Raw genomic sequence first — 17,488 nt, forward strand, 5'->3', positions numbered from 1 at the left:
AGCTTGAATCCAGTGGTATAGTGAGCACCGGGCCCATGTCTGGGCATACCCTTCCCACTTAGGGCGACAACGCTAAAAAACACACAAATGATGAACGGAATGCACAGCAAATCAAACATTCACCACTAGTCACAGGTCTGGGTTAAGTCCAAACTGGGGTGGCGTGGTGAGCAAAACAACGGTGGTTTAATTCCAGATCTGTGACTGGGGGTGAGTGTTTGATTTGTTCAGCGGTCCTTTCATCATGTGTTCTTTCTGCTTTTGTCGGGACAAGACTGATGACATAGGAGAGGACAAACATCCTAGGTACCCTTGGGATGCCTATGACATAGACCCATGGGGGATACAGACCCAGACCTCTACCCTGCACGCCCATCCCCATCACACTATACTTCAGCTTACCACCAAGAGATAATAGCCAGAGCTGCAGCATACCACCAGATGCCCATACACAAGGATCCTACAGAGGATGACTTCCTCTTTGGGACCCTCTGTACTGAACAAATAGGCTCACAATATTTGCAAATGCTCAAGGGAGGTCTAGGTCATGCTAATGACGTTTTCAAAGATCTAGTGAGAGCACAAATTATAACACCAAGGGTTGGCAAAAAATACAAGGCAGTGCCATTTGACCCAATTTATATTAGAGGCCAGTTAACCCGGACTCATTTGTGGTGACAAGTGCAAAGAAAAGATCTCACTCATAGACAACAGTGGATGCACCCCCCCAGACAAAGAATCAAAACTGATTGACGCATCTGGAAAACAGATTGCTGCCAAATCGGCTAATCATTAGTGATTTGCCAACAGCCAAGCCTTATTAGCACGCTATAACCGGGCGAACTGGGACAAAATGGAGGGGCTCCTCCAGCATCTCCCAGAACAGTATGAAAAGTGGTGGTCTGAATAAGTTAATGAGGGTAAACTAATTGCAAATAATTCTATCAAATGTGCAATAGACTCCACTGACACTGCCGCAAGAGGCATAAACACAAGCGTTCTGCTGTGCAGACATGCTTGGCTACGTGTCTCTGGGTTTAAAACTGAGGTCCAGCAAGGGGTCCTTATTCTCTTATTTGAAAAAGAGCATCTTTTTGGTCGCAAGTAGACGCAGTCCTCGAAAAAACGAACAAGCATTGGCATAGCCAATAGATCTCACCTTTGGGACCTTATAAGTGTTTAGCCATGCAACAGTTGATGTTGTTGCACCAAGGATATTGTGCTGCATAACTAAATACTTAAGGCCACAAAGGCAAGACCTATTGGCTATGCCAATGCTTGTTAAATTAGATGGTAATTTACTTACAGCAGAGGAGATGGGTGTTTGAGGTCCCACTAATACATAAGAGTGCAAAGCCATACGTAGTGAATGTTTTAGATAGGGCTGAGATAGAAGTCATTGTTGGGTGCTAAGTAAGTGAAATTGAGGTGGAAGCACAAAAATACAGGAATTGGTGAGAAAAGGAGGAATTGGGGCAGCAAATTGTGGGCAGGAAAATGGCATTATGATTCTGAGCAACTCCTGCGTCACACTCATGAGCATGCATGGATACCGAGGCATGCATTATTACCCATTGGCTATTTAGTATTTAAGTTTTATTCACTGTTTTAATATGCTAGATGCCCTTTTTGGAACAGTAAATAAAGAACCATGGTAAGTAATCTGTAGCGTTTTTTAGTACAGAAGAGTGGTCCATCAGCAAACTGCTGCTGTTTTGCCTTTAACATTTTTGTTTTGTTTTATTAAATGAGATGAGGTGGGTGAGAGAAAATGATGGATAGGGTAATGGAGAGAACAGAGACAGGAGTGGTATTCCCACTGTACGCTGCTTTTGTTGAGATGCCAACTGTTAGTGTTTTGTGGGAGCAGATGGGATTTCCGGATGGTGCTCAGCGGGAGTGCTGGCTCCACATTTGTGGCTGCTGCTGACGCGAGCCAGGCAGAACCGAACAAAGGTGCGCTGCCGGAATTGTTAAAGTTAAAGCGGTGTTATAAGGGGAATCTCGTTAACCAAGCTGCACAGAATAAAAGCAAGTTGCGTGGTGATAATATAGGTAAAGCGCAGCATTGTGTGCTGCCAAAAAGTATATATTTTTAAATGGGACAAAAGCACTGCTGTCAGGTTAAAGATGAAGCCCGGTGTGCCGCGATGTAAAAATAAAACATAGATTGGTTTAATCAAGGCACTCTTACTGAACAGTACACTCTAAGGAGGAAGCGTGTAGCTTTCGCCAGATACAGGTTGTTGCTATTGGGTGGAAGTGGATAAGAATTCTGGCAGGTGCTCATCGGGAGTTCTGGCTCCACGTTTGTGGCTTCTGCTATAAGGAGCATCTCCTGACGCGAGCTGTGCAGAATTGAAAGAAAGGCGTTGCCACTATTATTGAAGTTGAAACAGTGCTGTAAGTCGCATCCCTTGACTTGAGCCATGCAGAATAACAAGCACTGAAACACAAGCGCGGCCCCTTGGCCGTGAAAGTTAATTGTGAGAGAGAGGGGGAGCAGGAGGTGAGCCCGGAGTGGTGCGCGCGCGCTGGGGAGAGCAGTCTGCTCATTTTCAAGCACTGCACTCTTGCTTGTGGCGCACCCCTGTGCGCTCCCGCAAGGTGGATGCTGCCACAAGCACGAGTGTGTGCTTCGAAAAAGAGCAGAACGATGGCTAAAGGTCCTCCTATGCCTTGAACTGGATACAAGATTTTTTAACAGATAGGACACAAACAGTGAACCTAGGTCCTTTTCAATCTAAGATCAGCCATGTTACTAAAGGGGTACCGCAGGGCTCTTGCCTTAGCCAGTCTTTATTTAATGTGTATTAGCAGCACTTCTTAGGAAAATTGGGTTTTTCCCATTCTCCAATGCGGATGACACGCAACTGATTTTTACATATAATAAATACACCCCCAACATCCAGAACGTGTTCTCAGAAGGCATGAAAACGATTACCTCCTGGATGAGGAATAATTTCCTGCAGCTAAACACAGGAAAAATGGAAATCATGCTCTTTAAGGATGCTATTACTATGTGGTCTACCAGATGGTGGCCAGAAGAACGAATAGTTTCTTACCTGCGAGTGTAGTTTTGCAGCTTGACGATCTTTCTGGACTCACTATGCTGTGCATTATTCCGCGGTCTTGTGGTTGGGTCTGGATACGTAGTCTTTTCTTTCTTTTTTGTTTTGTTTTTTGTAGCCCAGGTGGGCGTTGACGTCCCACCTTTGGTGTATTTCCGGTGACGTCGGCACGCTTCCCGCGGAAGCTCCCACTCCTGGGCGCCATCTTCGGATTCTTTTTTCTCGTGTTCGTTTTGTTACCGAAGTTATGGCAATGTTCAACTCAAGTTTTTTCACCTCTTTAACCTTTAAGGCTTCTTTTCCAAGTAGTGGCTTTGTTTCAACCACCTTTTCTCTCCAGCCTCATCTTTCTAGCGGAGGTGGGTGGGTTCGCTAGTGAATCCAGAAAGATCGTCAAGCTGCAAAACTACACCGACAGGTAAGAAACTATTCGTTTTGCAGCGTGAATCTTTCTGGATTCACTAAGCTGTGAATAGACTTTGTAGCGGTTTGGAATGTTTCTAGCGGCTGGGTGGAAGATGAGCGTTGTTTATTGAATATGTGTTGAAGCACCCTTTGTCCGACTTGTGCTTCCTTGTTCATCTGTATATCCACACAGTAGTGCTTCATGAATGTGTGCACTGAAGCTCATGTTGCCGCCAGGCATATGTCCTGAATTGGTGTGTTAGCTAGGAAAGCTATTGTAACTCCTTTTTTTTCCTGGTAGAGTGGGCACGTGTCCCCTCTGTTAGTTCCTGCCCTGCCTGCTTGTGGCAGAACTGTATTGTTTCGGCAATCCATCGCGCAATTGTTCCTTTAGTTACTGGTTTCCCCATGAAACTGTTAGCGAAGGACACAAAGAACTGCTTTGTTTTCCTCTGTTCCTTCGTTCTCTCAATGTAGTGCATGACTGCCCTTCTGGCGTCCAGAGTGTGCAGTGCCCTTTCAGCTCTTGTTGCCGGTTTTTGGAAGAAATTCGGTATCTGTATAGTCTGATTCAAGTGGAACCTTGACACCACCTTTGGCATGAAGTGTGGGTCCGTTCTCATCACCACCCTATCGCTGTGTATCTGTATGTAGGGTTCCTGTAGTGTTAGTGCCTGCAGTTCGCTCACTCTGCGCAGTGAAGTGATTGCTACCAGGAAAGCTGTTTTCATGGTCAGCATTTCTAGGGAGGCCTTGTGAATTGGTTCAAAAGGTTCCTTCATGAGTTCCGTTAGGAATAGGTTGAGGTTCCATGCAGGTGGTGGCACCCTCTTTGGCGGTGCGATCCTCTTTGCTCCCTCCAGGAATCTCTTAATGACCTGTGATGTGAAGAAACTCTTGCACGTTTCTCCTCTTGTGTAAGCGACTATCGCTGCCAAGTTAACCCTCAGTGAGAATGAGCTCAGATTTTTGTCGAGCAGGTGCGTGAAGTACTTTAGCACTGTTGAGTCCTTTTTCATCTTATTGTGTAGCTTTTCCCTCCTGCACCACAGTGTAAATCTCTTCCATTTCGCTACATAGCATTTCCGTGTGCTGGGTCTTCGTGCCTCCCGAAGTACCCTTAGGGTGCTTTCTGGCAGTTTAAAATGCGCAAACTCTGTCCTCAGGAGCAACGCTACGAGGCTCAGGCCCTCTGGCTCCGGGTGCTGCACTTCTCCGTTTTGCATGGAGAGTAGGTCTTTTCTTCTCCCGAATCTGTGGGGTGCACTCTGTGTCATCTCCATGATCTGCGAGTACCATGTCTGCCTGGCCCACTGTGGTGCAACCAGTATCAGGGTCATGTTGCCCGCTCTGCACTTGCTGAGTACCTTGTGTATCAGCGATATCGGGGGAAAAGCGTAAGCAAATGTCCTGGAACAGTCTATCCATAGGGCATTCCCCAGGGAGCCCTCCCCGGGCTGCCTGGATGTGAAGTTTTGGCATTTTGCATTCTGGCGTGTTGCAAATAGGTCTACCGACGGTGTCCCCCACCTGTCGAAGAGCCTTCTCGTCTCTTGTGCATTGAGTTCCCACTCGTGGGATGCCGATGTCTGTCTGCTGAGCCTGTCTACTTCTACATTGTCCTTTCCTGGTAGATGTATGGCTAGCAGGTCTATCTTGAGTGGGATGGCCCATCTCCATATCTCCTGCGCTAGTTTTGAAAGCGGGGCTGATTGTGTCCCCCCCTGCTTGTTGATGTAAAACATTGCTGTTGTGTTGTCTGTCTGGATCAACCCTCTCTGGTTGTACAGTTTTGTTTGGAAGGCCTTTATGGCTAGGAAAACTATGTTCAACTCCAGGTAATTGATGTGTCTGACCGCATCTGCTGGTGTCCACAGGCCTCTTACTTTGAGTTTCTCCATGTGAGCACCCCATCCCCTCTGGGACGCGTCTATGTATGTATGTATGTATAGGCATTTATATAGCGCACTACTTACCCGGAGGGTCCCAAGGCGCTTCGACCGCTGCGAAACCCTTCCTGGCTTCCCTGAGAGATGGTCCCTTAATGGGTATCTCCAGGGTGAGACCAGGCATCCCCGGCGGTCTGGTGGGGCCGTTAGTGAAGATGAGGCAAGCTAATGCCCAGAGTTGCCGAGTGTGATCGCTGATCAGAGTGGGCACCGAGGCGAGAGAATTATCGAGTCCGCTGCGCCTGGTCCAGAAACCTGCCGCGCCGGGAATCAAACCCTGGTCCCGGGCCGTCCTCTGCTCTCGGGTCTGCCGCCTCTAACCAGTGAGCCACACTACTTCGTCTGTGGTAATGGTCACTGTTGGCGTTGGTTGCGTCAGAGGCTTCCCCCTTGTAATGTTCCCCATGTTCCACCATGTCATCTCTTTCTGCACTGTGTGCATTACAACCACTTGATCCTCCCAACGACCTGTAGCTTGTGACCATTGCTCCTGTAGCCATTCCTGTAAAGGTCTCATGTGGAGCCGTACGTTTGGGACTCGGTGTATGCATGATGTCATCATACCCATGATTATGCTCGCTGACCTCACTGTCCGAGCTTGCCCCTTCTGGTAGAGCTGCGTCTCCCTCACAAGCGCTTTTGTTCTCTTCTAGCTGGGGAACACCCTGCTCTGTAATGTGTCCATCTGTGCTCCCAGGAAGATAATTTAATTTGTTCTGGTTCCAAGGAGGATTTCCCCAATGGATAGAGAATCCTAGGTTCATCAGTGTGCCGGTCACCCTCTGTGCGTGCTGCTTGCACGTTTTGTATGAGCTTGCTTTGATCAGCCAGTCGTCCAGGTAAGGGTACACGTGCATCCCTTCCCTTCGTAGGTGTGCTGCGACTGTTGCGAGGCACTTTGTGAATACCCTTGGTGCCGATTTGAGTCCGAACGCCAGGGTTGTGAACTGGTAGTGGTCTTCTCCGATGATGAATCTGAGGAGGTGTTTGTGGCCCCTGTTCATTGGGATGTGCAGGTAGGCATCTTTTAGGTCTATGGTGACCATGAAGTCCCCACCTTGCAATTGAGGAAGTACCTCTTGAAGGGAGGTCATCTTGAACCTTTGCGTTCTTACGAACTTGTTTAAGAATCTTAAGTCCAGGATGGGTCTCATAGTTTCGTCCACCTTTGTACCAGAAAGTATGTGGAGTATACGCCCTTGTTCCTTTCCCTGTAAGGTACTGTTTCTATGGCTTGTTTTTGCAGGAGCTCCTTTGCTTCCTCTCGAAGGAGCTCTAGGTCTTTCCTTGCTAGTGGTCTTCTTTTTAGTTTCCTGTCCGTTGGCTTTCCTTCCAACTCTATGCAGTACCCGTACTGTGTGATGTTGAGTACCCATTTGTCTGATGTTATACTCTTCCACTCCCTGAAGAAGTGTTTCAGTCTTCCTCCCACTGGTCTTACATGTACAGAGGTATCTAGTTCGCGTAACTCCTGTCCGATGTGTTTGTGCTCCACCCTGGGAGTTTTTGCTCGGGTGGGCACATGGAGTTTTATTGAGTCACTTAGAGGCGGGCTGCTGTCCCCCTCTCTTATTATGTCCACGTCCATTCCCTCTCCCGCAAAAGGACTGGCCTCTTGGTTGGTACTGCCAGGACTGTTTTTGCTGCCCCTGCTGTGACTGAGTGTCTGCTTGGTGGGCTTGTTGGAACGCCTGGTGTGATGTTCCTGGCTGGTTTCCTCCCCTCCCGTTAGATCTTCGTGACGGGGTGCCCCTTTTAGCACCTCTGAACTGAAATGCCCCCATGGATCTTGAAGTCTCGTTATCCTTCTTCAGTTGGCTGAGTTTCTCGTCAACTGGGGCCCCGAACAGTGTTTCTCCATTGAACGGTGTGTTGAGGATGCTGTGCTGCACTTCTGGCTTGAAGCCCGAAATTCTGAGCCAGGCTTGTCTTCTCTCCATGATGCCCATCATCATGAGCCTGCTAGAGGTGTCTGCTCCATCCAGGCTGTCTTGAGGCAAGAATTGGCTACATTCTTGCCCTCTTCGACAAGGTTTTCAGCTTTTTGCTTAAATTCCTGTGGCATGTTCTTTACTAACTCGCCCAGCTCTTCCAGGATCTGGTATTGGTGCCTGTTGAGCAATGCATTGGAATTCGCCATGCGCCAGTGCATTGCGGCATTCTGTTCAATTCTTCTCCCCACCTGGTCCATCCTCTTGCTTTCTTTGTCTGGAGGTGGCCCAGAAGTGGTAGGTACATTGGCCCTCTTTCTTGCCATGGCTGCGATGATGGAGTCTGCTGAGACCGATCCCTGAATGTAGGGTGGGTCCTTGGAGGAATGTTTATACTTTTTCTCCGTCCTGGGAGTGACTGCTTTGCATGTAGCTGGTTCTTTGAAAGCCTATTTTCCCTGTGCCATGACACTGTCGAGCATGGGCAGGAACTGGCTCCTTGTTTGTGTAGGGAGCAGTGTCTCGAGAAGGAAAAGTCAGCTTTCTGCTTTTCTTCGTCGAGTTTTACTTTGAAAACTGCAGCTGCATTCCTGATGACTGTGTTGTAGACCCCGATGTCTTCTGGCAGCGAGGGCCTCGAGGGATATGTGTCGACGGCTTCCTCTGGGCTCTCTGTGTCGACGCCCTGCCAATCTATTTCCTGAGTCTCCGAGGATGCAGACCCGAGGAGTGTCCTGCGGTCGTCTTCTCCTTCATCCTCGTAGTAGGAGGCCTCCTCCTCCTCTTGGTCGTCGAAGATCTCGATGCCCTCCGACTGTCCTTTGACGTCGTAGTCCTCCTCCTCCGTTTCCTCGACCACCTGTAGCCTAGGTTTCGTCGGGATTGTGTATTCCTTCATCCCGGCGTAAAAAATGTATTTCCGCTGCAGAATGTTTTCCATCTCGGACTCGAGGCGTCTTTTCTTTTTCTCCATTTTGGCCGCGTGGTCTGCGTCGAATGGATCGGCCGCTCTTTTTGGCGCCGAGCCGACTTTCGGCATCTAAGGTTTCGGTAACAAGCTGGCTCTCGGGTCCTTCGTTGCCACCGAAGCGCCCTTCGGATCCTTTTCCCTCGGCGTCGAACGCTCCTTTTCGGGAGCGATTTTCGACCTCTTTTGCTGTTCTCCAGCTCTCGGCGCCTGGGAGTCCTTCTCAGAGGATACGCTGTGCCTTGGTGTAGCCGCGGACGGCCAAGTTTTCGACGTCGGCGCTTTCGAGGTTTTGCCCTCAATTTTTTGAGACTCGGGGTCTCTCGGTGCGCTAGGGGCCGTAGAGTCTCCTACCTTCTTTGGAGTCTTCGTAATATCGGTCTCTACGATTGTGTAGCCGTCGTGTTCGGCGGCAGCGTTGTCCTCATCGTCTGATGATAGCCCCAGGTCTCGAAGGGACGGTGGCTGTCCCTTGCCCTGCATGGTGGCGTTGGCTATCCACTGTCTCTCTCTCACTCCAAGAGTTTTTGGCACGAAGGCGGAGCAGGCGTTACAGTCCTCGCTCTCGTGATCGACCGGTAGGCAAAGGTTGCAGACCGGGTGCTGGTCCTTCTGTGCGTACTTGTGGTGGCAGTTACGGCAGAATTTGAAAGGAGTGTTGTCCATCTCATGCGTTCAGGGGGCCCCCTGAGCTTGCATTCTCTGATGGAGGTCGAAGTTCTTGAAGTTCTTCTTCTCCTTCGTCGTCCTCTTCGATGATGTAGTCTCCTGTAGTCTTCTCAATCTCTTTTCTTGCAAAAAGTGCGTATTTTTCTTCTTCTTTCTCCAAAAATGTCTGGAGCCCTTTCGGGAACGATCCACACCCAACCGCGGAAAAAGGAATCTGAAGATGGCGCCCAGGAGTGGGAGCTTCTGCGGGAAGCGTACCGACGTCACCGGAAATACACCAAAGGTGGGACGTCGATGCCCACCTGGGCTACAAAAAAAAAAGAAAAGACTACGAATCCGGACCCAACCACAAGACCCAGGAATAATGCACAGCATAGTGAATCCAGAAAGATACACGCTGCAAAACTGGGTTTAGCTCCCACACCTAAGACAGTTGTTAACAACCTAGGGGTTCTAGTAAACAGAGATCTCAACTTGGAGGATCATATAGCAACTATTAAAAGATCCCGTTTCTATGCGCAGAACCTGCTTCGAAAGATTTTCAATTTTCTTCCAATCAGAACACGAAAAACACTAATCCATGCTTTAGTTCTCATTCGCTTGGATTGCAGGTAGTGCAGATAGTGCAGAACACTGCAGAACGTCTGGTGACCAGTGCTCCCAATCATGCCCCATCTCTTCCCTTACTACACAACTTACACTGGCTTCCTATTCGGAAGAGAATTCATTTTAAAGTGTGCTGCCTTGTGTTCAAAGGCCTCAATCATATGGGCCCTACATATTTGGCTGAAAAACTAGTCAAGTATACTCCATCTCGCACACTACGTTCTGAGGGAAAAGGCCTACTCGTCGTTCCTTGAATCAAGCAAACCAGATTAGGAGGAAAATCTTTCTCCTACATGGCTCCCCTGCTATGGAACCAATTGCCTCTGGAACTTTGCCTAAATACCAACTATATGGCATTCAGGAACAAGCTTAAGACTCTGCTTTTTTAGTATTGTATGCTCCCACTGTGTTGTAACTCTTGTCATCCTTAGCGCTGAGATATCCCATCTGGGGTGAGTCAGGTGCTTTATAAATGCTATAAATAAATAAAATAAATAAATAAATACGCAGCGCGCCGAAACCTAAAAAGGACACTGATGTTGCATGATCTATGGGCGCCCCCAATCTCCCTACTTTCATGGGTCTTTTTGTTGCCCCTACTTCGAACAGGGTGCCAAATCTGCATCAACCGATACCTCAGGGCATCCTCATATAAAAACCAAGGTTGAATATCAACCTTTAGAGGCTTCTACAGAGGTACTTATAGAGGAAATAATTTTAACAGCCGCATATGAGGAAATGCTACCCATACCACAAACACTACCTCCAAACAATGACTCCCTCAACATTCCCCCCGACAATCTAACACCTGTAGGGGGACGTCTACAACAATTCTTCGCAGAATGGTAATACATTACAACTGATCAATGGGTGTTGGACATTATCCAGCATGGTTAATCTCTGGAGTTCATACCAACTCCTCCAAATATTCCACCCTGCAAGCACAAACTTCCCATACAACACCAAGTTCTGCTTAAGCAAGAGAAAACAGCTCTGTTACGCAAAGGAGCCATAGAGAAAGTCCAACCTCAACGAATGGGAGTATATTGACTATACTTTCTCATTCTCAAAAAAGACGGCTCACTTCGACCCATTCTAGAACTCAGGCCCCTAAATCACTACATTCTGTCGGACCACTTCCACATGGTCGTCTTTCAGGAAGTAATGCCACTGCTACAAAAAGGCGACTTTATGTCTGCATTAGACCTGAAAAACGCCTACTTTCATATACCCATCCATCCCGCTCATCGCAAATAACTATGACTAAGAAGTCTTCCTGCTCCTAAAGTACATGAAGATCCATTTTGTGGCATTAAGCCTCCCATTATATTACCTTCTGTTATCTTCAGAGGATAGGTTTGGAAGGATGCAGGTCTGGGTCAGGATACCTCACCTGGTTCTCTAGAATTGTTGTATGACTCATCCTCGTGGTAGGATCTAAGCAAATATGTTGAGGATTGAGGTGAATTCTGAGGTGTAAATCCCTTTAGTAGTGTGTCTGCAGGTGGCATGGAAGACGGAGGCAGAGCTGGAGGAGGCTAAAGAGGTTGTAGAGGTAGTGGAGGAGTAGAAGGGGAAAAGTGGATGGGGTGTGCGCCTTTGTCTTTGCACATCTTTTTGTGCTTCGGAGCCAATTCTGGTGGCAGATTTAAGTCCTCCTCAAAGGTTGGCTTTCCCTTACATGGTAAGGTGTCGACCACTTTGTGCAGTTGTGTGGTAATCCTTCCCATCTGTGGATAAATATAAAGTCTCCCGTCGGGATCGAGCTCTGCTTGGAGCTGTTAAAGGATTGGCTGCTCCGAATTCTTTGGACTTTCGTAGCTGGTTGTCTCCACATTGAATGTTTAGCCCTTGGAAGCTGTGCTTTGAGCCAGCAGTATTGATTTAGGTCTTAGCTACTGCTGCTTCGGTGCCAAATGTGTTGTCAGCTCTAAGTGTGATTTAGGTGCAGGTGACATTTTGAAACCTCTTGGTGTTTTCTACACAGGCATGGGCATCGGTGCAAAGGAAGCAAAGATCTTTGTCTTGAGCTTGTGGATGTGGGGGTTACTGTGGGCTTATTGTGAGTTTGACCTGTGCCAGAGCCATACAGAGTCCCGGAGGGCTGGCTTGAAATCAAGACACTGAAGACCCGACCCCCTCAAGCATGGTGTTCCTTAGGTGCGCCTTAGTGGGCTTGGTGTAAGAGTTTGGTATACTCACTACTTGTGGGGTTGTCTGTCTGCGTGGTCCTGTTGCCTCGACCCTGAACTGGGATTGTTCCTCCTCCTTGTTGGAGCTGCAGGAGATGGCCACCTTTAACAAATGTTAGCGGGCTAGAATGTCCGAGGGTCTAGCTTCCTTGATGTCTTCAGTGGCAGGAGTTTTGCTGTAAATGATTTCTCTAACATTGTCAACTCTATGATTACACATACCATCTCTATGTTCTCCCTCCCTTATTCCAGATACCTGGGCGTATTCTATATTCCATGGTTATGTTCTATAACAGGCAGTTGTCCAGAGTGATTTCCACAATTTGGCGACGATCCTGGGACAATCCCTCCAGCTGACCAAACTACAGAGAGCGCTGTTCCTGGAGATGGCTGATCGCTCTCTACTTTCATCACAGCTGCAGTGTTCACAGTGAGCAGAACCCTTCGCCAGGAGAACCCCCACAGCGAGGCTCATCTCCCTCCTGCAATCCGCGGAAGAGTAAAATTTTCGGAAGATTGGGGGATTTGGATCTATATACACAAGGGGAGTCTAGAGGGAAAGACAGAACTAGGACGCCCTCCACTCAGTAAGTCATCAAACAAAACAAGTCCTAGTTCTCACGGCAATACTACTTAATGATATGTAGACGTCTCCGGTTGCTCATAAATCAAACCAGGGAGTTCCTTAATCTAGGATTACTCGCGACATCTCTTATCTATTGCTTAGATAAAAAAGCAACCTCGCTCTGATCTGGACAATACGACACAACACAAACCTCACAAAACATTTTGAACGGACAAAAAATTTTGTGAAAGGCAAGATGGCACCTCACGGGCGCACCACCAATGGGAACCCTGGCTGGTACTCACCAGGATGGCCCTGTTATCATCATTGGTGCCATCAAGCTTTAACGGAAACGTGTCTCAAACCCAAAATAACAGTGCGTGATGCAGTGAACACAACTTATATGTAACAATGACTAACAAACATTGAACATTTAAACATATAAGATACTGTGCAACAAGGGCGTTAAACTTTACTTGTGTTCCCTTCGTTGTTGCAAACAGTAAACACTTAGATATAAAAAGGGGGGAATGCAAAGACTACCTATCGCTTCACATCCCACTTACAGCCGACATGTTTCATTGCCGTGGTATAAATCAGGCAATTTCCTCAGGGCCACTCACTTTGAATGCCACTGCTGGAGGCACTGTGCTGCCAACGCCTTCATGTGGTTTAACCCCTCATACCAGCCGAGAGGAAAACCAAGTAAAAGAGGAAACGCCCCCAAAGGTGAGCGAAGTCCTATCTCCCTTCGATATGGTCACAGTGGAGAACCCTCGTTCGGCGTCATCTCATTCCTCGAACCTTCCTCGAATTTTTTGTCCGTTCAAAATGTTTTGTGAGGTTTGTGTTGTGTCGTATTGTCCAGATCAGAGCGAGGTTGCTTTTTTATCTAAGCAATAGATAAGAGATGTCGCGAGTAATCCTAGATTAAGGAACTCCCTGGTTTGATTTATGAGCAACCGGAGACGTCTACATATCATTAAGTAGTATTGCCGTGAGAACTAGGATTTGGATCTATGCCTGAAGACCGATGACATCATCAACCGTGAGTTAAGCCCTAGTGTCCATGTAATTAACGCTAGGCAACACGGTTCCATGGTAACAGAGGCGTCACACTACAGCGTCATTGTTTTTTTTCCCCAGCTATCCCACAACTTTACTGCGTACTGCTTTTCACCCTATTGTTGCTGGTCCCTGCGCTCCAAGCGTGCGCTTCAAGCCTCACGCACGAACGCAAGCGGCCATTTAAAAAACGATGTTTATACTGCAATGAGCCGCGTACGAACGATACGCCACTTGCTCTGTCCCACACAGCGCGTAAACGGTTATGTGCACACCTTTGGCTTAAACGCGCAGAAGCCTTAGCAGTCAACTGCCATATACACTGCTGCTTCTTTTGAACTGTTCAATTCATCGGACTACAGGTATTCCATATTTTTGAGAATGTTGTGACATTTGTTTTTTTCTTTTGTCAGTTTTTCTTTTGTTTCATTCTCGCTGTGTACTTTACAACTACAGTTTTATTAGCATATTTGTGCATAACCTGACATCCATACTCATGACGTAACAAGTGACTGTCACCCTTCCTCCACCATTTCTAAATGAACCAGGTAATCCTCCAATACCATGGGAGGATTGGTTCATCATCTTTGATAATTACTTAGAGGCTCTTGATGGACAAGGGTTTTCTGGAAAACTCAAAAGCAATTTTATTGAGTACTTTAGGCAAGGAAGGTCAGCGTGTATTTAGATTCCTTCCTCAAGCATTACAAGCCAATGGGCAGCCTATGCCCAATGAATACAAGGAAGCCATTTGCAGATTGGAAGTGCGATTTTCAAAAGAAGAAAATCTAGTAATGAATTGTTACAAATTCTATACACACCGCCAAAAGACTGATGAATCTATAGATGATTTTGTAGCCCACCTTAGAGAATTGTCGGTCAAGTGTAAATTTGGAGCTATGAATGACAAACTCATTAGAGATCAACTAATAGTACAATATAATAACAAAATGATTCTGGAAAGGTTATGGGCCGCAAAGAATGTTTCCTTAAAAGTGGATATTGATCTGGCAAAAGTGATAGAAGAATCTGAAGCAGCATGAAAGCGATAGATACGCAAAAGAAAAACAATCCTCAGCAAGACGTGTCTGAGGTCTCTGATAAATGCTGTGGTGGCGAAAGCGAGCCATCATATGACAAATCTGTTGCGGTTGTAAAGAATAGATTCAGACCAACTAATAGAAAGAATTTTCTTTCCAACAAGTTTTGCTCATGGTGTGGCAGTAGTGGTAACTCATCAGAGTCCAGATTCTGTTTTGCTTCTAACAAAGACTGTCTCAAATGTGGTTGACTAGGACATTTCTCTAAAATGTGCAAAACTAAAAATCGACAGAAAATAGCAGTTGTTCAAGATTATACGGAAGAAACTAAACAAGAGAGAGACAGAATTCTAGTAATTGATGACATTGATGCTGTTGGAGAAGATGACTAAAGACAAAACAGAACTAAAGCTCTTTTCACAACAGATGGACGTGAAGTGTCTCTCATGGTTGACACAGGGTCAAGATATACTATCAACCCTCAATCTTTCATAGACTTTCTTTGGAGTAGTAAGGTCTTGTGCAAAAGTGACATTTCTCCAAAAGGCTTTCAGGGTGAAAAAAAATCTTCAGGTCACACGGATGGTCTTTCACATGCGTTTCTTAATTCTTCTTGCAACAATGGGAATAGTGGTTACATGTTATCTACAATGGAAGACTCTACCTTTTCTTTTTTCCCAGTTGGTAGAAGATGTAAAGGTGGAGGCGATGCCTCTGATTCAAGCAGTTCTTGTCTTTCAAACAATATTACCACTGATTCTTCAAATTCTCAGAATACATCTTTGCCTGCTAATACCAGAATTGCAAGGTATCGTAGACCACCAGCTTATCTTAATGATCATTGTTGTGAATAGTATGTTAATCCAATTTTATTATTCATTTCAATATTTTTACATTTTCGCTTTATGATTCTGTCCCTAAATGAGCAAGATGTGTTGTAAATTATTTCTCCAACATTGCCTACTCTATGATTACACAAACCTTCTATATGATCTCCCTCCCTTATTCCAGAATACCTGTGTGTTTTCTCTATTCCATTGTTATGTTCTACAACAGGCAGTTGGGAGTTTGGTCAGCAGGCTTGGGTTGCTGGCTCCTGTGCTCAAGAATAAACTACCTAGTTTACTTACAAGAAGTGTCCAGAGTGATTTCAACAAGTTTCTTGCATGAAGATGTCTGGGGTGTCTTCTGTGGATTGCCTGTATATCTTATGATGTGCTCAGTGTCGGCTCCTACAGTGGCAAAAAGTATTTTTGACCTGAACGCCAGGCAGGCCTCACTTTTAAATTTGTTGTGTTGAGGCGACAAACACAAATTACACATGAGGTGGTAGTTAGACATGGGGTATTTTGCATTACAGCTGGGGAAGTTTAGAAACAGGGTATGTTCCATCACGAGCTATGCATTCTCGAGGGAACAATTGATGAGTATTGGCTTGGGGGTCGAGGCCCCTAGCCGGACCTCTGCCCCAGTGGTGTGTAGGATGCCAATTCTCAGTGTATTGGAGGTCTCAGTAGTGAGTGTGCAGTAGTTTATTGTTTTATCCAATGATCAAGAAGAATACTGGAGACGGTGGAAAAAGCATCTGAGGGTGCCTCGATCCTGGAGCTCCGGTTGTCATGTCTAAATCCAATGGCGGAAAGAAAAAAAACTATCTTACATGGAGTTGAGGCACATGCACAGTACTAGCATAGGAAAGAGTCACAATGAACCTCGAGAAACTCGAGAGACAACTTCGACGAAAAACAAGTTGCAAATATCCAAGTCCAACACCAGATGGCAGGAGTATGCAGAGCATATGTATTTGCAGCATCACATGCTACAATGTAGTTCCCTAAATGGGAGCAGTGGAACAATACAAGTCACTCAAAGGACGATAAAGAGGCTAAGCTCCAGGGGAGGGACATATAGATGGACAAGAAAGCACAATGGAAGCAAATAAATAGGAAGCAGACAAATACGAGTGGCAATAAAGCTAACCAATAGTAGGTTCTAATCCCTTTAAGGCTCTTTGTAAGCCCACAATATGTCTTTTCCAACAAAACACCTGTACTGTGGGGAAGGCTCCACCTAAAAAACAGGAATATTTTAAGCTCAGTGGATAAAGCGCAGTATCAGATCTGTATTCATAGCTAAGGACAGGGGTGCTGCAAATTGTGATTGAGGTTCATTGGCAGAGCTGTGTTAGGGTGACAGTGATGGAAAACCAGTGGCCACAGGTCCTGCTGGGTTTATTAGCAGTTCTATGCAAGAGTCCCAGTACTCGGAAACCAGGAAGTGCAGTGGATCAGGACTGAGGTGCATTGCCAAGGTGTATGTGAGTCCCAAGGCTGTGCAGCATGGCAGGATTGTGGAGGCCTGGCAGAGCTGTGTGTGAGTCCCAAGTATGAAATATGTGGATGTTCAGCAAGGCAGGATTGTAGAGCGCTAGCAGAGGTGTGTGTGTTTAACAGCACTTGAAAAACATGGGTGCTGCAGGTCAGGAGTGGGTGCAATGGCAGAGCTGTGTATGGGGCCCAGGACTGTAGCAGAGGGTGAGACAGAACAGAATCATGCCACATAGAGCTATGCCCTGAATGCCAGGCGGTGTGCAGTGTGAAACTGTGACATTACCTGTAGGTGCAATGAGCGCAGGCTTTCTGGCATGGGCACAGGGATCTGATCCAGCTTGTTGTCCGATAAGTAAAGAAAGTGCAGCTTCTTTAAATCCTGCAAAACAAAAATCAAGGTGTGCATCATTGCCTTCCTGTACTGAGGGTGGAGAAGGTAAGGGAGTGAAAGACACTGCGAGCCAGGAGGAGAGACATAGAGACAGGGATTCATGACATTTTTAGGAAGAAGAAAACTGGGAAGGGCCCTGATCGCTGATGGCACCTGTGGGAGATGACTATGGAAAAGCACAAGCAGCTGCTGGAAATATCAAGCATTGTTGGGTAGGAGTAACTGAGTGGGTGGCGGAGGCCCAGCAGCAGTTGGAGGTGGTAAGCAGTTGTGGGAGCACTGGGGGACTGAGAGAGTGGTAGATTGG

The 17,488-nt window shown here is 46.7% G+C and overlaps 1 protein-coding gene across 1 annotated transcript in view; it reads right to left on the bottom strand.

Moving 5' to 3' along the window:
* The window catches only part of OPTC (opticin), an 88,181-nt gene that overhangs the window by 31,460 nt on the left and 39,233 nt on the right, over nt 1-17,488 (bottom strand). The window contains exon 6 of the mRNA XM_086923503.1: nt 17,074-17,169. Coding sequence (XP_086779629.1) covers nt 17,074-17,169 — 96 coding nt within the window. The remainder of the gene's footprint in view (nt 1-17,073; nt 17,170-17,488) is intronic.

This window comes from Lissotriton vulgaris, chromosome 5 (assembly GCF_964263255.1).
Source record: "Lissotriton vulgaris chromosome 5, aLisVul1.2, whole genome shotgun sequence".
Classification (NCBI taxonomy): domain Eukaryota; kingdom Metazoa; phylum Chordata; class Amphibia; order Caudata; family Salamandridae; genus Lissotriton; species Lissotriton vulgaris.